The sequence below is a fragment of the Diospyros lotus genome, chromosome 8, assembly GCF_014633365.1.
Source record: "Diospyros lotus cultivar Yz01 chromosome 8, ASM1463336v1, whole genome shotgun sequence".
Lineage (NCBI taxonomy): Eukaryota > Viridiplantae > Streptophyta > Magnoliopsida > Ericales > Ebenaceae > Diospyros > Diospyros lotus.
In genome coordinates this window covers 39,986,696-40,002,816 of record NC_068345.1, presented here as the reverse complement: position 1 = coordinate 40,002,816, position 16,121 = coordinate 39,986,696, and the positions used below count along the sequence as shown (strand labels likewise).

The 16,121-nt window shown below is 43.0% G+C and overlaps 1 protein-coding gene across 1 annotated transcript; it reads right to left on the bottom strand.

Annotated features, from left to right (window-relative positions):
* Positions 1-8,811: 8,811 nt before the first annotated feature.
* On the bottom strand, positions 8,812-14,164 carry LOC127807134 (ADP-ribosylation factor GTPase-activating protein AGD5-like). Its single transcript, XM_052344779.1, has 11 exons — positions 13,829-14,164; positions 12,005-12,063; positions 11,773-11,863; positions 11,421-11,475; positions 11,243-11,333; positions 10,899-11,130; positions 10,167-10,386; positions 9,901-10,073; positions 9,584-9,793; positions 9,446-9,504; positions 8,812-9,242 (listed from the first exon to the last, which is right to left on the bottom strand). Exons 1-11 carry the CDS (start codon positions 13,877-13,879, stop codon positions 9,062-9,064), a joined length of 1,422 nt encoding a protein of 473 aa, XP_052200739.1. The 5' UTR covers positions 13,880-14,164; the 3' UTR covers positions 8,812-9,061.
* Positions 14,165-16,121: the final 1,957 nt, after the last annotated feature.

Below are 16,121 nucleotides of genomic sequence, written 5' to 3'. Positions count from 1 at the left end.
GAACTTCGGCGGATCCTTGTGGATCCAGGAAGCTCTTCAGAAATCTTGTATCGGCAAGCCTTCTTAGGCATGGGGTATGAAATGACACAGCTAAGGGCAGCGAGGGTCCCTTTGGTGGGATTTGATGGTGAAGCCGTATATTCAGAAGGGATTATTCAACTCCCGTTGACGGTAGGGAGAGGTTCCCGAACTTCTCGTGTTATGCTAGATATCCTGGTAGCAGACGTGCCTTCGGCTTACAACATGATTCTGGGAAGATCGGGTCTCAATGCCCTTCGAGCCATCCCAAGCACGTATCATATGATGATGAAGTTTCCCACGGATAGGGGGACGGGCAAAGTGCGGGGAGATTTGCGCTTAGCCCGTGAATGTTACATGGCCTCTATAAGCATGGCGAAGAGTAAAGAAGCAGGGTTGCAGAAGGATGCTGACCCCCCGAAGGAGGTCAGTTTTCTACTAGAAGGACCTGAAGATCCCAAAACAGCGGAGCCGGTGGATGAATTGGAAGAAGTACCTCTGGAAGAAAATTGCCCAAGTCGATGTGTAAGAGTGAGTATGGAGTTAAAAGATCCGCTAAGGAGTCAAATAATATCACTCCTTAGACAATATGCAGATATCTTCGCGTGGACAGCCCGGGATATGCCAGGAGTAAATCCAGAAGTAATGACACACAGGCTGGGGGTCCGATCAGGCTTTCAGCCTGTCAGACAGAAAAAACAAAGCTTCGCCCCTGATAGGGCAAGGGCGATCGAGGAGGAGATCGCAAAGTTAGCAGCTGCGCGCCACATTCGGGAGGTGGATTATCCAGATTGGCTAGCGAATGTTGTGCTGGTTCCCAAAGGGCAAAGCAAGTGGAGACTTTGCATCGATTTCACCGATCTTAACAAAGCCTGCCCAAAAGATAGCTACCCACTCCCGAGGATTGACGCCCTAATTGATGGAACTGCTGGATGTTCGCTCATGAGTTTCCTAGATGCTTTTCAGGGATATCACCAGATTCCATTGCACCCGGAGGACCAGGAGAAAACAGCATTCATCACCAACAAGGCAACCTACTGCTACACCGTAATGCCTTTCGGATTAAAGAATGCAGGAGCCACTTACCAGCGCCTGGTAAATAAGCTTTTTCACCAACAACTCGGGAGAAATATGGAGGCTTACGTCGACGACATGCTGGTAAAAAGTATGGTAGCCGAATGTCATCCGGAGGACCTGGAGGAATGCTTCAAAACCCTTCGTAAGTTCCATATGAAACTTAATCCTGTCAAATGTGCTTTCGGCGTTTCTGCAGGAAAGTTCCTAGGCTACATAGTACACCACCGAGGGATCGAGGTAAACCCTGCGAAGGTCAAAGCTATCATGGATATGCCGGCCCCGAGGAATGTGAAAGAGGTACAGAGCCTTACAGGTAGGATGACAGCCTTGGGCAGATTCCTTTCTCGTTTGGCAGAAAAAGGCCTTCCTTTCTACAAGGTCTTATCGAAAGCAAACAACTTCGAATGGAATTCTGAATGCCAGCGAGCTTTCGAAAAGCTTAAGGAGCACCTAGCCACGCCACCGGTTCTTACCAAACCGAAGCCCGGAGAACCATTATACATATATCTGGCGGTGGCCAACGAGGCCGTCAGCTCGGTATTGATCCGAGAAGAAAATAGGATCCAGAGGCCCGTTTATTATGCGAGTAAACGATTATCGGGAGCCGAGATTCGGTATCTTCCTATGGAAAAACTGGCGTTCGCCTTAATAACATCGGCGAGGAAACTCCGACCCTACTTTCAAGCTCATACGATTATAGTGCTTACTAACCAACCCTTGAAGTAGGTTCTTAGCAAGCCAGAGCTTTCAGGCCGGATGTTGAAGTGGGCAGTAGAGCTCACCGCCTTCGACATTGAGTATAGGCCACGACCGGCCATTAAGGCGCAGTCGCTAGCAGACTTCATCGCCGAAGGGATAGGAGCTTCCGAAGGTCCCGAAGAAAACCAGAAACCATGGTTAGTGGCGGTAGATGGAAGCTCGACCTCGGGCGGCGGCGGGGCAGGATTAATGATAAAGAGTCCCGAAGGGCAAATATGGCCTTACGCGCTACATTTTGAATTCCGAGCATCTAACAACGAAGCAGAATATGAGGTCTTATTGGCTGGGCTGAGGTTGGCTGAACAGTTGGGGGCTCAAAACGTCGAGGTGAGTTCAGATTCTAACTTAGTGGTGCAGCAGGTGAATGGAGAATATGAAGCCCGAGAAAGTCACATGGCGCAATACTTGACCCTAGCCAAAGAGCTGATGGCGCGTTTCCAACACGTAAAGGTGGAATACGTCCCTCGAGCCATGAATACAGAGGCGGACTTGCTGTCCCGAATCGCCTCTTCCTCTTTCCCTACAAGCTCTCGGGAAATTCGGATCGAATCTCTTCCGCAAAAGAGTATCGAAGAAGCCGCAGACCAATTTTGTATCGATGACGAGCCTAGCTGGATGGACCCCCTGTTGTCATATTTAAGAGAGGAAAAGCTCCCGGAAGACGACTCGGAGGCACGGGAGGTCAAACGAAAAGCCCGAAATTTCGTGTTAGTTGGGGGGGAACTATACAGAAGGTCTTTTTCACAACCGCTGCTCAAGTGTATCCGACCTCGCGAAGCAGACTACATCCTACGGGAGATTCATGAAGGAATATGTGGAAACCGCATCGGGGCTCGGGCGCTTAGTCAAAAGGCCCTGCGACAGGGGTATTATTGGCCAACAATGGTACGAGATTCCGAGCAGCGGGTTAGAACTTGCGACCGGTGCCAGAAAACGTCTAACTTGGTCCATGTGCCGGCAGTCGCGCTAACTCATCTCGCCACACCATGCCCCTTCGCCCAATGGGGTATAGACATCCTAGGACCTTTTCCCCCAGCAGCTGGACAGGTCAAGTACATCATGGCTGCTATCGATTACTTCACAAAGTGGGTTGAAGCGGAAGCAGTGGCCTCTATTACTTCTCGCCGGGTGAAACAGTTTCTATGGAAGAATGTAGTCTGTCGCTTCGGAGTTCCTCGGGTGCTGATCTCAGACAACGGCACTCAATTTTCTGATCGATCCGTTCGGGAATGGTGCCAGGAGTTGGGAATCAAGCAACAATTCACCTCGTTAGCACACCCCCAAGCTAATGGCCAAATCGAACTCGCTAACAGAACTCTGTTGCGTGGGTTAAAAACAAGAGTAGATAAGGCGAAGGGTAGCTGGGTAGAAGAACTATCGAGCATTCTGTGGTCTTACCGGACTACGGCGAAGGTCTCCACAGGAGAGACTCCTTTCAGTCTATGCTACGGCTCGGAAGCATTAATCCCAGTTGAAATTGGAGTGCCTACGCTACGAGTAGAGCTATTCGACCCTGAATCCAATGAGCAGAGTTTGAGGGACAACCTAGATTTCCTTGATGAATTTCGTGACCAGGCGAAGATTCGACAAGCTGCTTATAATCAGCGCATAGAGAGATACTACAATCGACGAGTAAGAGCACGAAACTTTCTACCAGGAGATTTGGTACTAAGGCGAGCAGACGTTCAGGGAGCCCGAGAAACAGATAAGTTAACACCAAATTGGGAAGGTCCTTACAAAGTAACAGAAGTCCTCAGCCCGGGGGCATACAAAATACAGACCCTCGAAGGTACACCGGTGAAAAACGCATGGAACGTGCAGAACTTGAGGAAGTTCTATCAGTGATAGCTCTTTATTATCTTCATATGATCTGTTAGTCATAATTTTACATTATATGTCTTGGCATCTTTTCTTTTTTATTGCTTTGCGTATGCTATCCAGGAATAAATTCATTTTTTCTCCTATGCGTAAAAACTCATCATTTCCAAAGATCTGGGAAGGCACATCAGCGCGAAGGGAAAGAATTGACATACCTTCAACGGGGCTAGACCCCTAAACTAAAACAAAGGATCAGATATGATCCTCGGGGGGCCCGAACCCCCGACAAAAACAAGGGATCAAATATGATCCCGACAAAAACAAAGGATCAAATATGATCCTCGGGGGGCTCGAACCCCCGACAAAAACAAAGGAGCAGATATGATCCTCGGGGGGCCCGAACCCCCGACAAAAACAAGGGATCAAATATGATCCCGACAAAAACAAAGGATCAAATATGGTCCTGGGAGGCCCGAACCTCCGGCAAAAGCAAAAGATCAGATGTGATCCTTGGAGGGTCCCGAATCCTCGAAAGACTTAAGATTGCGAGGATCAGGCGCGATCCTTGGGGGGCCGGAGCCGAACCCTTTTGAGCAAGCGACGAAGACCAAGTCTTGCGATGAGCAGGAAGGGTAAAAAAAAAAAAAAAGGGGGAAGAATCAAGCCTGATCCCAACACTTTTATTATTACGACAACAGGTTTTAATACAAAAAATGACTACTCTAAAGAAGACAAAGCGGCGACAACATCGAAGGGGATGGAGTCTACATCCAAGTTCGGGAAGCGCTCTTTGATGAGTTTTCTCATATGCTCAAACCCACCCCGAAGAACTCCTTCTAATTCCGCGGCATAAGCTTCAGAGCTTCGGAAATCCTCTCGACCATTCTGAAAAGCCACTTGGGCGTCCTTGAGGGCAGATTGGAGTTGGGCATGAGCAGTACCAAGGTCTTCTTTGCACCGGGAATAAGACTCCAACGCTTCGACCTGTCCCTTCTTGGCCTCCTTCAGCTCTAGAGTGAGTCTTTTTATATCCTCCTGAAGCTGGCGATTAACAACCTTAGTGGAATCCAGCTCCTCCCCAAGTCGGGAATTGGCCTGGTTAGCCTCAAGCATGTTCTTCTGGACCAACTCCAAATCCTCCCGAGCTTGAGCTTCGGCTTCGTTGGCAAGTCGGGCATCTTCTTGTGCCAGCTCCACAGACTTGGTTAAAATATGAACACGGTGCTCGAGACCCGACAGTTGGGAAGAAAGAGATTCCAACCCTCGAAGCCTTTCCACTTCAGACTCCAGGGAGATGATCCGAGTTTGAAGTTCGGACTCTCGTCGAGAGACCAGACCTTGGAACTCCGTAAGGTTCTGAGGAAGTAAAAACAGAGTACAGATTAAGACCTACTCGCATAGAAAAAGCGAAAAGTCAAAAGAAGAAGGAGTACGGTCGCACCCTTAGAATTTCAGCGCAATAGTCGATCTCGTTCGGAGTTCGTAGAGTCTCCGGTAAGACTAAAGCCGTTGAAGGAGCATTGGTGGCTTCAGGAGCCGAAGGCTCGGAGGGAGCAGCAGCTGGGGAGGCGGTTTCCATCCTGCGACGCTTCGTTCGGCGCGCTAAAATCTCCTTCGCCGACACCACCGAAGCCTCCTTCAGCGAAGCCTCTCCCATCAGCTCCGAACGCCCCGCTGGTGCCAATGGCGTTAAAATTCGTTTAAAAATCGAACTGATAGGGATGCTGGGAGGCGTAGCACTGGACTCCGTACCTGCCATGGTTTGCCTTTTCTGGGCCTCTGCGCGAGCTACAGCAAGCACCTGAGCGATGGTTGCCGAATCGTCTTCGGGAGAGATCGGCAAACGCGCAGGCATGGTGGAGGCTTCTCGCCGGGCGGTCGGAGAGCCTCTGGTTTGAGAAAGGAGAAGCGGGGAAGATGGATCCCCCGAACGGGAAGATGGGTCCCCCGAACCCCCAGCAATGCTCCCCTTGGAAGCCTCTTGGAAGGTCCCGGGGTCTTCCTCCACCGCCCTTCGCGACCTGGACGGTAATGAGTTCTTCTTGTTACTCTTCTTGCTCTTTGGAATTCGCTCGGAAGGCGCAGTCCTCTCCAACACCCTCTGGTTGCCGGAAGGTGCCGAAGGGCCTTTACTCCCAGGGAAGTCCAAAATCATTCCTTTGGTGATAGCAGAATAAGATATTTCCCAGACCTCTTCATCTAAGAAAGAGACAACAACGAAAATCAAATACAGACAAAGGAAAAAGAGAGAGAAAAAGAAAAAGATGAAGGAAAAAGAGCTCACAGTTCTCGCCGTCCAAACCCGCTTGGGAAAGGCTGGGATTGGAGAGCCATCCTTCTTCCCAGTTCCGACTGTTCTTCATAAGTCGGCAGGCGAAATCTTCAATGGTCTCGACACTCGGACGCTTGTGCTTAGTGTCCAGAGTCCACTCATTACTGACAGACCAGATCTCTTGAGAAGAGCCGGATGGCCTGGGGCGGACGAAGACAAAACGCTTCTTCCAATCATCAGAATCTTTCGACCCGCCGGATTGCATGAGAGTCGAAGCAGAAATCTCAAGATTAGAGTATCCCTTGCAGGCGAGAAGACGGCTATCTTTCACGATCCGAGGGGAGATGGAGATCCACCCCCCGGGGTCGCGGTTGGTCGTGAAGAAATAGTCGAAGAGGTCTCCAGTTGGCTCAATTTTGCCAGAATGACAAATAAGGAGGAACCCCATCAAGTATCGCCATCCGAAGGGAGACAGTTGGGCGGGAGCGATAGTAAGATGTTGAAGTAAGGTCATCACTCTTCTCCGGGGAGGGAGCCGAAAGCCCCTGTCAAAAGCACACTTATAAATGCAAAGGCGGCCGGCGACGGGATGACATGCTCGTAGATGGCTGTTGAACTCTACCTCCCACTCTTCGGGGACGTTGTACTTTTCTCTAAACTGTTGACATTCCGCTTGGCTCATCCATTGACATGGAATCGACGCAGCAGGATGTTTTTCCCACTCAATAAGCTCTGCACCAGCGGGATTAAACCTTCCAGAACCGATTATCGCCATGGCAAAAAGCTAGAAGAAAGAGAGGCGAAAGAGGAGGAAAACGCTTGCGGGCACAAGAAAAGCTAAAACTGAAGGAAAGTCGCACGGAAAGAGAAGTAGAGGGACTGAAGGGTTCCCATTTTAAAAGATTAAACTGCGGGGATAAGAGACCAAAGGACGAGCAATAATGAGCATTGATCACCCCGCACTGACAGAGCTCGAAAGACGAAACGGCCTCGGACAGCGCATAGGGAAGGGATACCGCCGTCAAAACCGATTGATTTTCGCGTCTGCCAGACGCAAAAAAAAAAAAAAAAAAAAAAAAAAAAAAAAAAAAAGGAGTTAAAGTGAAGAGCCTCAGGGGCCTTACTACTCCTCGGGCCCTTCAAGCCGAAGAGCTCAAGGAGTGGGGGGGCAAGTGATGAGGGGAACGCCCTCGGTCCCATAATTACGCCGAGACGAATACCTAAACAGCGGTCAAAAGATACACAGCAGACAAGCATTGCCACGTCAATCAGATAAGCACTCAATAGAGAAACCCCCGAGATCTCAGGAACAGGCTATCCACCGAAGATCACGGAGGCAACAGTTATCCCGAACTCCTCGGAGGCGGAGGCTATCGCGAAACCCTTATCGGGAAAGTCCCGAAGAAGGCGGGAGGAAGATCCCGAAGATCCCTCATGATTCCTATCCCGAGAAAAGGTAAGCGAAGAAGGTGGGGGATTCTCCTTATTTTTTCCATCAATTAACATAGTTTAAAAGGGACAAGGAACCCTAGATCAAAGGACTAACTTAATCATCGGAGATCGACCGGGGGAGCAAGCCCCGTCTCCATTGCAGGTACATTCAGAGAGGCAAGAAGGGAACGTGCGGCTACCACTTCCGAAAATCCTTCATCAATTAGATTGTTAAAACTTTTTAAAATATACTGAAAATTGTATTTTTATGAGATGGGAGACATATATGTTATTTTTTTTATCTATAAAATCTTAGATAAATTTTTTTTAATTAAATTTATCTGCAAAATTTAATAAAAATCACCTTTATTTAAAATATTTTTTATATCTTATTTTTTTTTAACAAATAAATGTTAAGATAAAACCATTGAGAAGTCTATGATGATTGACGAGTACTTTCAAACCCCAAAACGCGAATCACCGGACACACGCTCACCATTGATTGGTTCAAGGCGGGTTTCTTAGTTCTTACTTCTTTGTCTCTTAACATTGCTTTCAAATTACTATTACAATTGGTTAGGGATAATCATGAGGGAAGGAAAAAAGGTGCTACTGACAAGCTTGTTTTGGCTGCTAGCAGAGCCACTGAAAGAGACGAACCAACTAGGAAGCTGCCCTCTTACCTCTAGCAGCTCCAGCGTGTCAATAGCGTTTTTGCTCAGTAACCTCCAAGTGCCATGCAGCCTTATCTCTACAGTTGGTCATGGATGGATGGGAGTTGGACGGTGGCCGGTGACATGGGTAACGGCCGGTGTTCTGGGGATCGGTGATCTTCTCTTTTCTAAGCTAGTCAAAGTTGCTTTCAAATTACAATTACAATTGGTTAGGGATAATCAAGAGGGAAGGAAAAAAAGTGTTACTGGCAAGCTTGTTTTGGCTGCTGGCAGAGCCACTGAAGAACCGAACCAACCAGGAAGCTGCCCTTTTACCTCTAGCAGCTCTAGAGTGTCAATAGCGTTTTTGATTAGTGAGACAGTGACCGCCAAGTGCCATGCACTATGCAGCCTTATCTCTGCAGTTGGTTATGGATGGATGGGAGTTTGGACGGTGGCAGGTGGCATGGGTAACGGCCGGTGTTCTGGGGATCGGTGATCTTCTCTTTTCTAAGCTGGTCAAAGTTGCAGTCAACATATATATCCTCTGTGAGCTACGAAGACAAAGAGCACCGTCCATTTCTTAGATGGTTGACAAGTGTCATCCATCCGATGGGTTGGATCTTCTTGGTAAATCCTTACCATGGCAACACTTCTTTCACCCTTAAATTAGGAATACCTCACAGCTAATCAGATCTTTAAGGGTAAAGAGAGACTATTCAAGGAAGAACTTAAACATGAAATTATTGTTCAGAATACTTTAATCCTCATATCATTTATAAGTGATACAAATAGAATAATTCTATTAGCCATGGATGAAACAATAATATGTAATAGTTACATGAAAGCATTTCAATAGGTAAACGAGATCACCAAGCTCAAAAGACTAAAAAAAAAAAAAAAGAAAGAAAGAAAAGATCTTGGCTCGGCACGGAGCTTGCAGGTTCCAACAATGAATAATGCAATGACAAATCCTACAGATCTACTGTATCTTGGGATTGGAAGCCAATCAATAATCGGCTAACTCGTCGACTCATCCGGTGGCTCGCTGTCTGGCAAACATCCCTTGCATTAACGAAGAGCAATCGTAATCTCTTCCCAGTTGAGCTGAAACGGCTGATGCTGCCGGAGCCTTTGAAGCAGTGGCAATGGCACCGGCGGCCGGCAAGCCTGGCATATGGCTAACTGGCGCAGCAAGCCCTCTAGTGTACATGCTGCAGCAGAATTTGTTGTGGCAATAGTATGAGATGCATTGTCTGTGAACATCTCAGTTAAAAGCAAGGGTGTCCTCGTGCACGAGGTTCTCCCCTTTGCAATGGTCCAGGAGGGTCGCATTTGTATACATCGTTGATCATTCCCTTTGCTTCACAAAGAGAGAACTGTAAAACATGAACAAGATGAAGTTTATAATGTGTACCTGGGGGTTGGACAAGGATAAGCACTCAGTTGAGGAAATGAAGGTTGTATGTTTCCCATCTGGCACAAGATGATAACGACGAATTAAGCACGGCATAAGATTTTGATTTGACAAAATTAAGCTTGCTAGGAACCTGACCTGCATATGTTGTCGTAATTCTGCTGTAGGCATGATCATCCCGGGCACAAGATTGCCTTTGCTTCCCCAATTCTGAGAGGGAAAGGGGACACCATTCTGTCCATGCTGATCCAAATTCCTGTAGAATGCTTGGGGAAGCCCAGAAGACTGTTGTTGAGTCAGCACAGGTAGTTGTTGCTGATGGACAGAAGACGGCAATGCCAAACTCGGCTGCAAATACAACAACAACCAGAAGCCTTAAACTTGGAATGGATAAATGCAGCTTTTGCTTCTATGGTAAGTCTTCTGGTTCTTGATACCCCATTGTTTTCACGCACCTCAAGGAGATTTGTGATGTCGTTCTTCACTTCTTTTGAAGGTTTACCGGAAACTGGGGGCACAATCCACTGTAAATCTTCAAATAATTCCTCGATGCCAGAGTTGGAGTGATTCTTGATCTCAACTGAGTTTGAGTGAACATTCTGCCTAGATGTTGACACTCTTTCTGCAGCTGCAAGTTGTCAAAGTTAAAGCCGAGGCAACAGTAGAATCAAATTACCAGGACTGGCAGAAGTAGATGAAACTACCAAGAAGGGGAACATACACTGGATTCCAACCCGTGTGTTGTCATCGTCAGCAGAGGGCTTGGATTTGTTTTCGCTGAATTCCTCGACAGACAGCAATTTGAAAAGTTCAGTAGCATAATCAACCTTGGATGTTGAAGATAAAGGAGCAGCATGAGCTCCCTGCTTCCCTGATTCAGTCTTCGAAGCTATAGTTTCTGCTTTCTTATGAACTTCTCGTGTGCTTGGAACAGGAGAAACCTGTTCAACAGATGTCTCATTAGCTTCCCAAAATCAGTATTCTTTTCGAAGTAGTTAAAGATATGGGCCAGTGAATACAGAAATCTCAACCTCTAATTGGTGAAGTTTCTACAAGGTGAAACCAAATATGAAAAGATCACATTTGTACTTCTATGTTGTTGATTTCTTATTCATGCATGCATTTACCATATTTGCTCCAATCTACATAGCCATGTTGAGAGAAACTCAACTCAGACTCTTAAGTGAACATTGCAGACAGATTTCAGACTCATTGGCACAACCCAGCTAATCTCATAAATTGATTGTACTAATAAGTTAATGCAAATTAAAATAGAGAATTATAATTTCACTTCTAGGCAGCACTCTGAACAATTGTATCAATAAATAATGGCGCCGCAACGCACTATGAAAAAAAAGAAGAAGAAGAGAATAGCAGTTAAGGATAAAAGAAAATTCATGATCAAGAGCTGAGGCAACATAGTAAAAGGCCAACTTGATAAATGCTATTTTACCTTTTGGGATACTTCAGGGGGCACAGGACTACTACTTTTTGCAGCAGGAATAATTTTTATGTTTGGCAGATGAGGCCCTTTCGTCTCTATGATAGACTGTTTAATATCGTTGGAATGTCTAATGGCACTGGTAATCCCACTTCCAGGTTTATAAACTGAAGCCTTTTCTTCTCTTGCAGTGGAGGATGATTTTGCTTTTCCATCTCTAGGGACCCATCTCTTCTCCACATACCTTATGGATTCACAAAATTGGTTGAGAAGATGACCTTAGCACCCTTAAGACCAAAACTGGGAAAAACACAAATTTTGCACAGAAATGTAATAAGCACTTGAAATGATCATACTTTGCACGGATGAAATTCTCAATTCCAACTCTATCGTACTTGGAGGGTAGCTCAGCCTCCCAGTAGCTGTTTGATTTGCTATTTCCCATAGCTGCAGGGAACAAAAAAGTAAATTATCAAATTCACTATAACATAATTATCAGATTTGAATGATGATTATCTCTGGATTAGTACTCACATCGAATAAATGCAACCTGATCTGGAAGCCATGTGTCCAGTGTGGCTGATCTCACCTGCGGCAATATCGAAGGAATTCATTAGGCATGATGCAGCTAGAGGCATACAATTTGTTCATCTACTTAAATATCACTTCAAATATTGCATGCCATTGTGTCAAAGTTTAGATTTATGAGCTGCATGTGTGGCACTACTTCGGTACAAGAAAATGCCTAACTGGGAATTCTACCACACAAAAAGAAATGACTATCGAGCTAGAGTTCATGTAGCCTACCCCCACATATTGGGATAAAATCTTGATGTGTCGCTGTTATCAATAAAAAGAGAAGAAAGAAAGAAAGAGTTGTATCCACCTTAGATATGTGTACTCCAAGACTTCTGTGAATCCCAGAACATTGCATGCAAATGAAGATTCCCAGATTCACACTGGCCCATCTTGGTGCTCTGCATATAGTAAGAGGAATTCAAGCATGTTTAAGAGATTCAACAGTATTGTGTACATTGTTTCCCATGTTTACTATTCAAACACCCATGATATTTCCTGTGCTACAAAATTAGTTGACCATATGACTCCAAGATACCTACTTGCTTTTACAGTCTGCACATTCTCTGTTCTCTGGTAATTTAAGAAGCTCCTCCAATATCTGCAAGTTAAAACACCAAGACGGATATATTGATCTCTAGGTCATAGTTCAAATTACAAAAATGAAAAGGTAACAGAGGTGATTGGTGGGGAAAATTTCGATCTAATTGGTACTTAAGAAAGAAATCAGAGCAGAGTTAACTCTTTTAATTGGCAAAATAGACGATATTTTCCATATCAAGAGTGTCACACTCCTGTAGGAGTACCAGATAGGAGTTCTGAAAACAAAAAAAGAATGTTCCAAGTTGTTTATTCCCTGATTTGGGGATTGAAAGGTACGAAAGAAAACTAAATTTAAGGGGCTTCTTAGTTCTCTGTAATGAGTATTATTCGTAGAGCAAATTGTTTCTTAATCCATCACCATATGAAAGACTGGTTCATAGGAAGATATCGTATAAAGATAATGATTGCAACTTAACAAAAAAATATTTTATTAGCAGGATTCTAGAAATCCTCAAACTAATTATGAAACAATGATGTGACTTTATCGTTCATGATTGAGTGTGTGAAACATGCTTTTTAAAAAGCATTAGTCTTTAACAAGTCAGCAGTATGAGAATGACGGTTAATGTACAGTATCGAGATATAGTACTAAAACCACTAGGATGGTAGTTTGAGTGGCATGGGAGTTGAAATGTTCGGTTGAAAGGTCTCGTGTTCAAGTCTCCTCATGAGCAATTTCTCTCTACCCTTGGAGCTTAGTTGTTCGTCTGTCATGAAGTTATCTCGGGTTTAAGGGTGAAGGGGCTAACGCTGTTTTCATGGTTCTATTGAAGTTTAACAAAGGTATCATCGGTCTTATGGATGACACCTTAGTGCAGCGGGAAAAAATTAGCAAGAACTGACCCCCAGAGCCTAACTTAATAAGTGGAGCCAAAAAGACCTATATCTTCCAAGTAACACCGCAATAACATCTTTTAGGCCAGAAAAACACTTTCACAGAACCAAAAGAACAATCAGGTGACGGGCAGCTAATTTAACAAGTACACACATATTTATAGAAATGATAAAGAAAACACATAAATCCCTTAATTCCGAGAACAAAAGCAGCAAGTAAAAGAACATACAGCTGTGTATATGTTTGTTTAAGCATAAAGTATTTGGGGAGCAATTTATTCTAATTAAACCAGTCACAACTAACAAGGTGGGGCCTTATGCCAGGCTTCAAAAGCTTCATCAAATCACCTTTGGCCGCTATTCTGTGAACTAAATACAAAGAAAACTTCTCATACTTCAGACGGGCATAATTCATACCCATTAATTTCGTTTTTTAAGTACCACTGGCAAGTGGCAGCCAACAGACCATTTTAAACAACATTCAAGGGCATTTACTATACAGTGAGCAGGTAAAGTAGAGGTAGAAATTATAATTATCATTCCAGAAAATTCGATTCAAATGACTGATAACCATCTGATAAATAAATTAAAAGAACTTGCAAGAGAAGGCTGTGAACTTCTAACACAATTAAGATTCAAGTGTTCTTGATAATTCTGCAATGCAGTGCCTATCTTCGGCAAAGACAAGATTAATCAGTTCATGTCAAGCAGCAAAGATTGGCAAAACACAAACAGAAGAACCTTGATGAATTATGTGATAAAGAAAAGAGATTCAGCCGCAAGTGTATGATCAAATAAAAAAGATAAATTACTACATAAGCTTCATTCACATGAAACCAATGATAGAAACCCATAAAGGTTTCAGGTAACTAAGCATACATACATGTCAAACGGAACAAGAAAGAAGAAGATGGAACATAAGACAGAACCTTCCTGTGCTTGGCGTTAAGCTCTTTGGAAACACTGGCTTTCTCGTTCATGGTGGCCTCCCAAAGCCGATTAAGCCCCTCTCTCTCTCTCTCTCTCTGTCTCTCTCCCCCTCTTTTTTCTTTCGAGAATACCAGTCTCCCTCTCTGTCTTCCTTTCTTTCGAGAATACCAGAGAGAGAGAGGTCAAATAGTCAGCCAATAGTAGCTGTCTCAATTGACTTTTATTATGCCGCCTTCCGTCCGGAGGCTGCCATTTGTGCCCGCCGCCAAAAACAGTCTCAACGGGCTCTTCTGCCTGGCCGTCAATTGCCCCAAGGCTACTTTTCTTTGTTGGGCCAGCAGCACGTTGAGCTTGAAAGAATCAAACACTTTCATACAAAACAAACTCTAAATATTTATACGCTAATGATGCAATCATCCACGCCAGCAAGAAAAAAATAACTAAAATAGTCCCAAGTGCATCTTTGAGGAACTTATAGACATATTCCTTACTCTATCTGATGTGTTATAGATAAAATTTTATTAAAAAATTAAAAAAAACTTAAGAATTCTAAAAAGGTATAATTTTTCTTAGGAGTTTTGAACATAGTGTAAATAAGATAATTTCAACATTTAAATTTTTTTTAAGAATTTTATCAACAAATATTATTAATAAAAATTATAATTTTAATAAATTTTAAAATAATAAAATAACGTTATTTATAAAAATCATAATTTTAGTGTACTTCAAAATATTAAGATAAACATTATATAAAATAATCCTAATTTTAAGGGATTTGAAAAATCTTCATATTTTTTTATAAATAGATGAACTCTCATTCTAAAAGAGATACACCTCTAATATTAATTTCAATATAATTTATCAATCTTTAATATCTGATTTAAGTATTGGAGTGTTTACGTGAGCACTTTCCACGCGTCTCTAATCATTCTCTCTCTTGCAAACTCAAAGCCACTTGGCAATAACGCTTTTAATCAAAAAATTCATTATTATGTTTGAATATATTCGTTTTATAATTAATGGTTATCTATCTTAATTCACATTTAGTAAGAATTATTAAGGACAATATCTCATGTCAACTTATAAAAAAAAATAATTTTAAAATTGTAACGTGCTTGAATAATTTTTTTTTTTAATTTATAGTTTTGAGAATTATAAACTCCTTGATTGTTTTCAATAACTCTTATTTTGAAAAGTCCCCAAAGTTGCAACCAACATGGACTAGGATGTGATTTTGGTTGGCCATATACCTCAAAGTTGGTTCATCAGCCAAGAAATGCCATGAATCAAGATTGTAGGCAAAAACTTGTAATTGATTTTATCAGTGATCCAATGCTTGGATTAGCATTGGGTTAGGTAGGAACTCCCAAACATAATTCACCCAACAAAATTTGATTACATCAAAATTTTCTATGGCAAGAATTATTTTATAAGTTACCATACTATTAAATAGACAATAATGAATATATTAATGTTGATTTCTAATAAAATATTGCATTAACACAGCATTTTTTGAACCGCCTTGAACTACTACTTGAATTGTTTTGGGATGGGAATAATCCAATTATTGGGCCCAACTTCTCGAAGCCCAATGGACCTAAGGCCGAAGACATCTCAATGAGGTCGCGTAATTGCAAAAGCATGGACTCCAACCACGATGGCAAACAAGCTCCTAACAATACCTCTAGCTCGCTGACCATGCCGATCAGTTCGCAGAAAAGAACCACAAAGCAGGATAACCAGAAAATGATGTCTACTTGTCTTGTTCGTGGTAAACCAGGTCCCAGATGGTGCAGAATTTTTTCTCCCAATTTTATGGAGATAATAAGTACACACTATCCCTCACGATGTGGCCCCACTACTTGAAATTTTGTGTAAATTGTAAATATCCCACACTATAAGTAGGGGGTCAAAAACCATTGTACAAATATGAAAAAATATATACTCTGTTACTCTGTCAAAATTATGAGAGAACTGTCATGAATTAGGTATCATTCCGATCGAACCAGGTAAAAAACCCTCACATGTATTATTTACTGACCATGCTATTGCTTTCTTCCCTTTTGAGTTTGTGATTATTCTATTAGTATGGGCTGACAAATCTCAGTCGACTAATTTTAAATATCGACACACAACCTATAGAGTTAATTTGTCAAAATGAACAAATTTTAATTGGGTAATGCTATGAGCAATAGTGTAATAATAATAAATATATCTTATTTTTTTATAAAATGTATTTATTGTATTTTATTTTTAACCTTTAATTAATTTTATTAGTTGATTAAATAATTC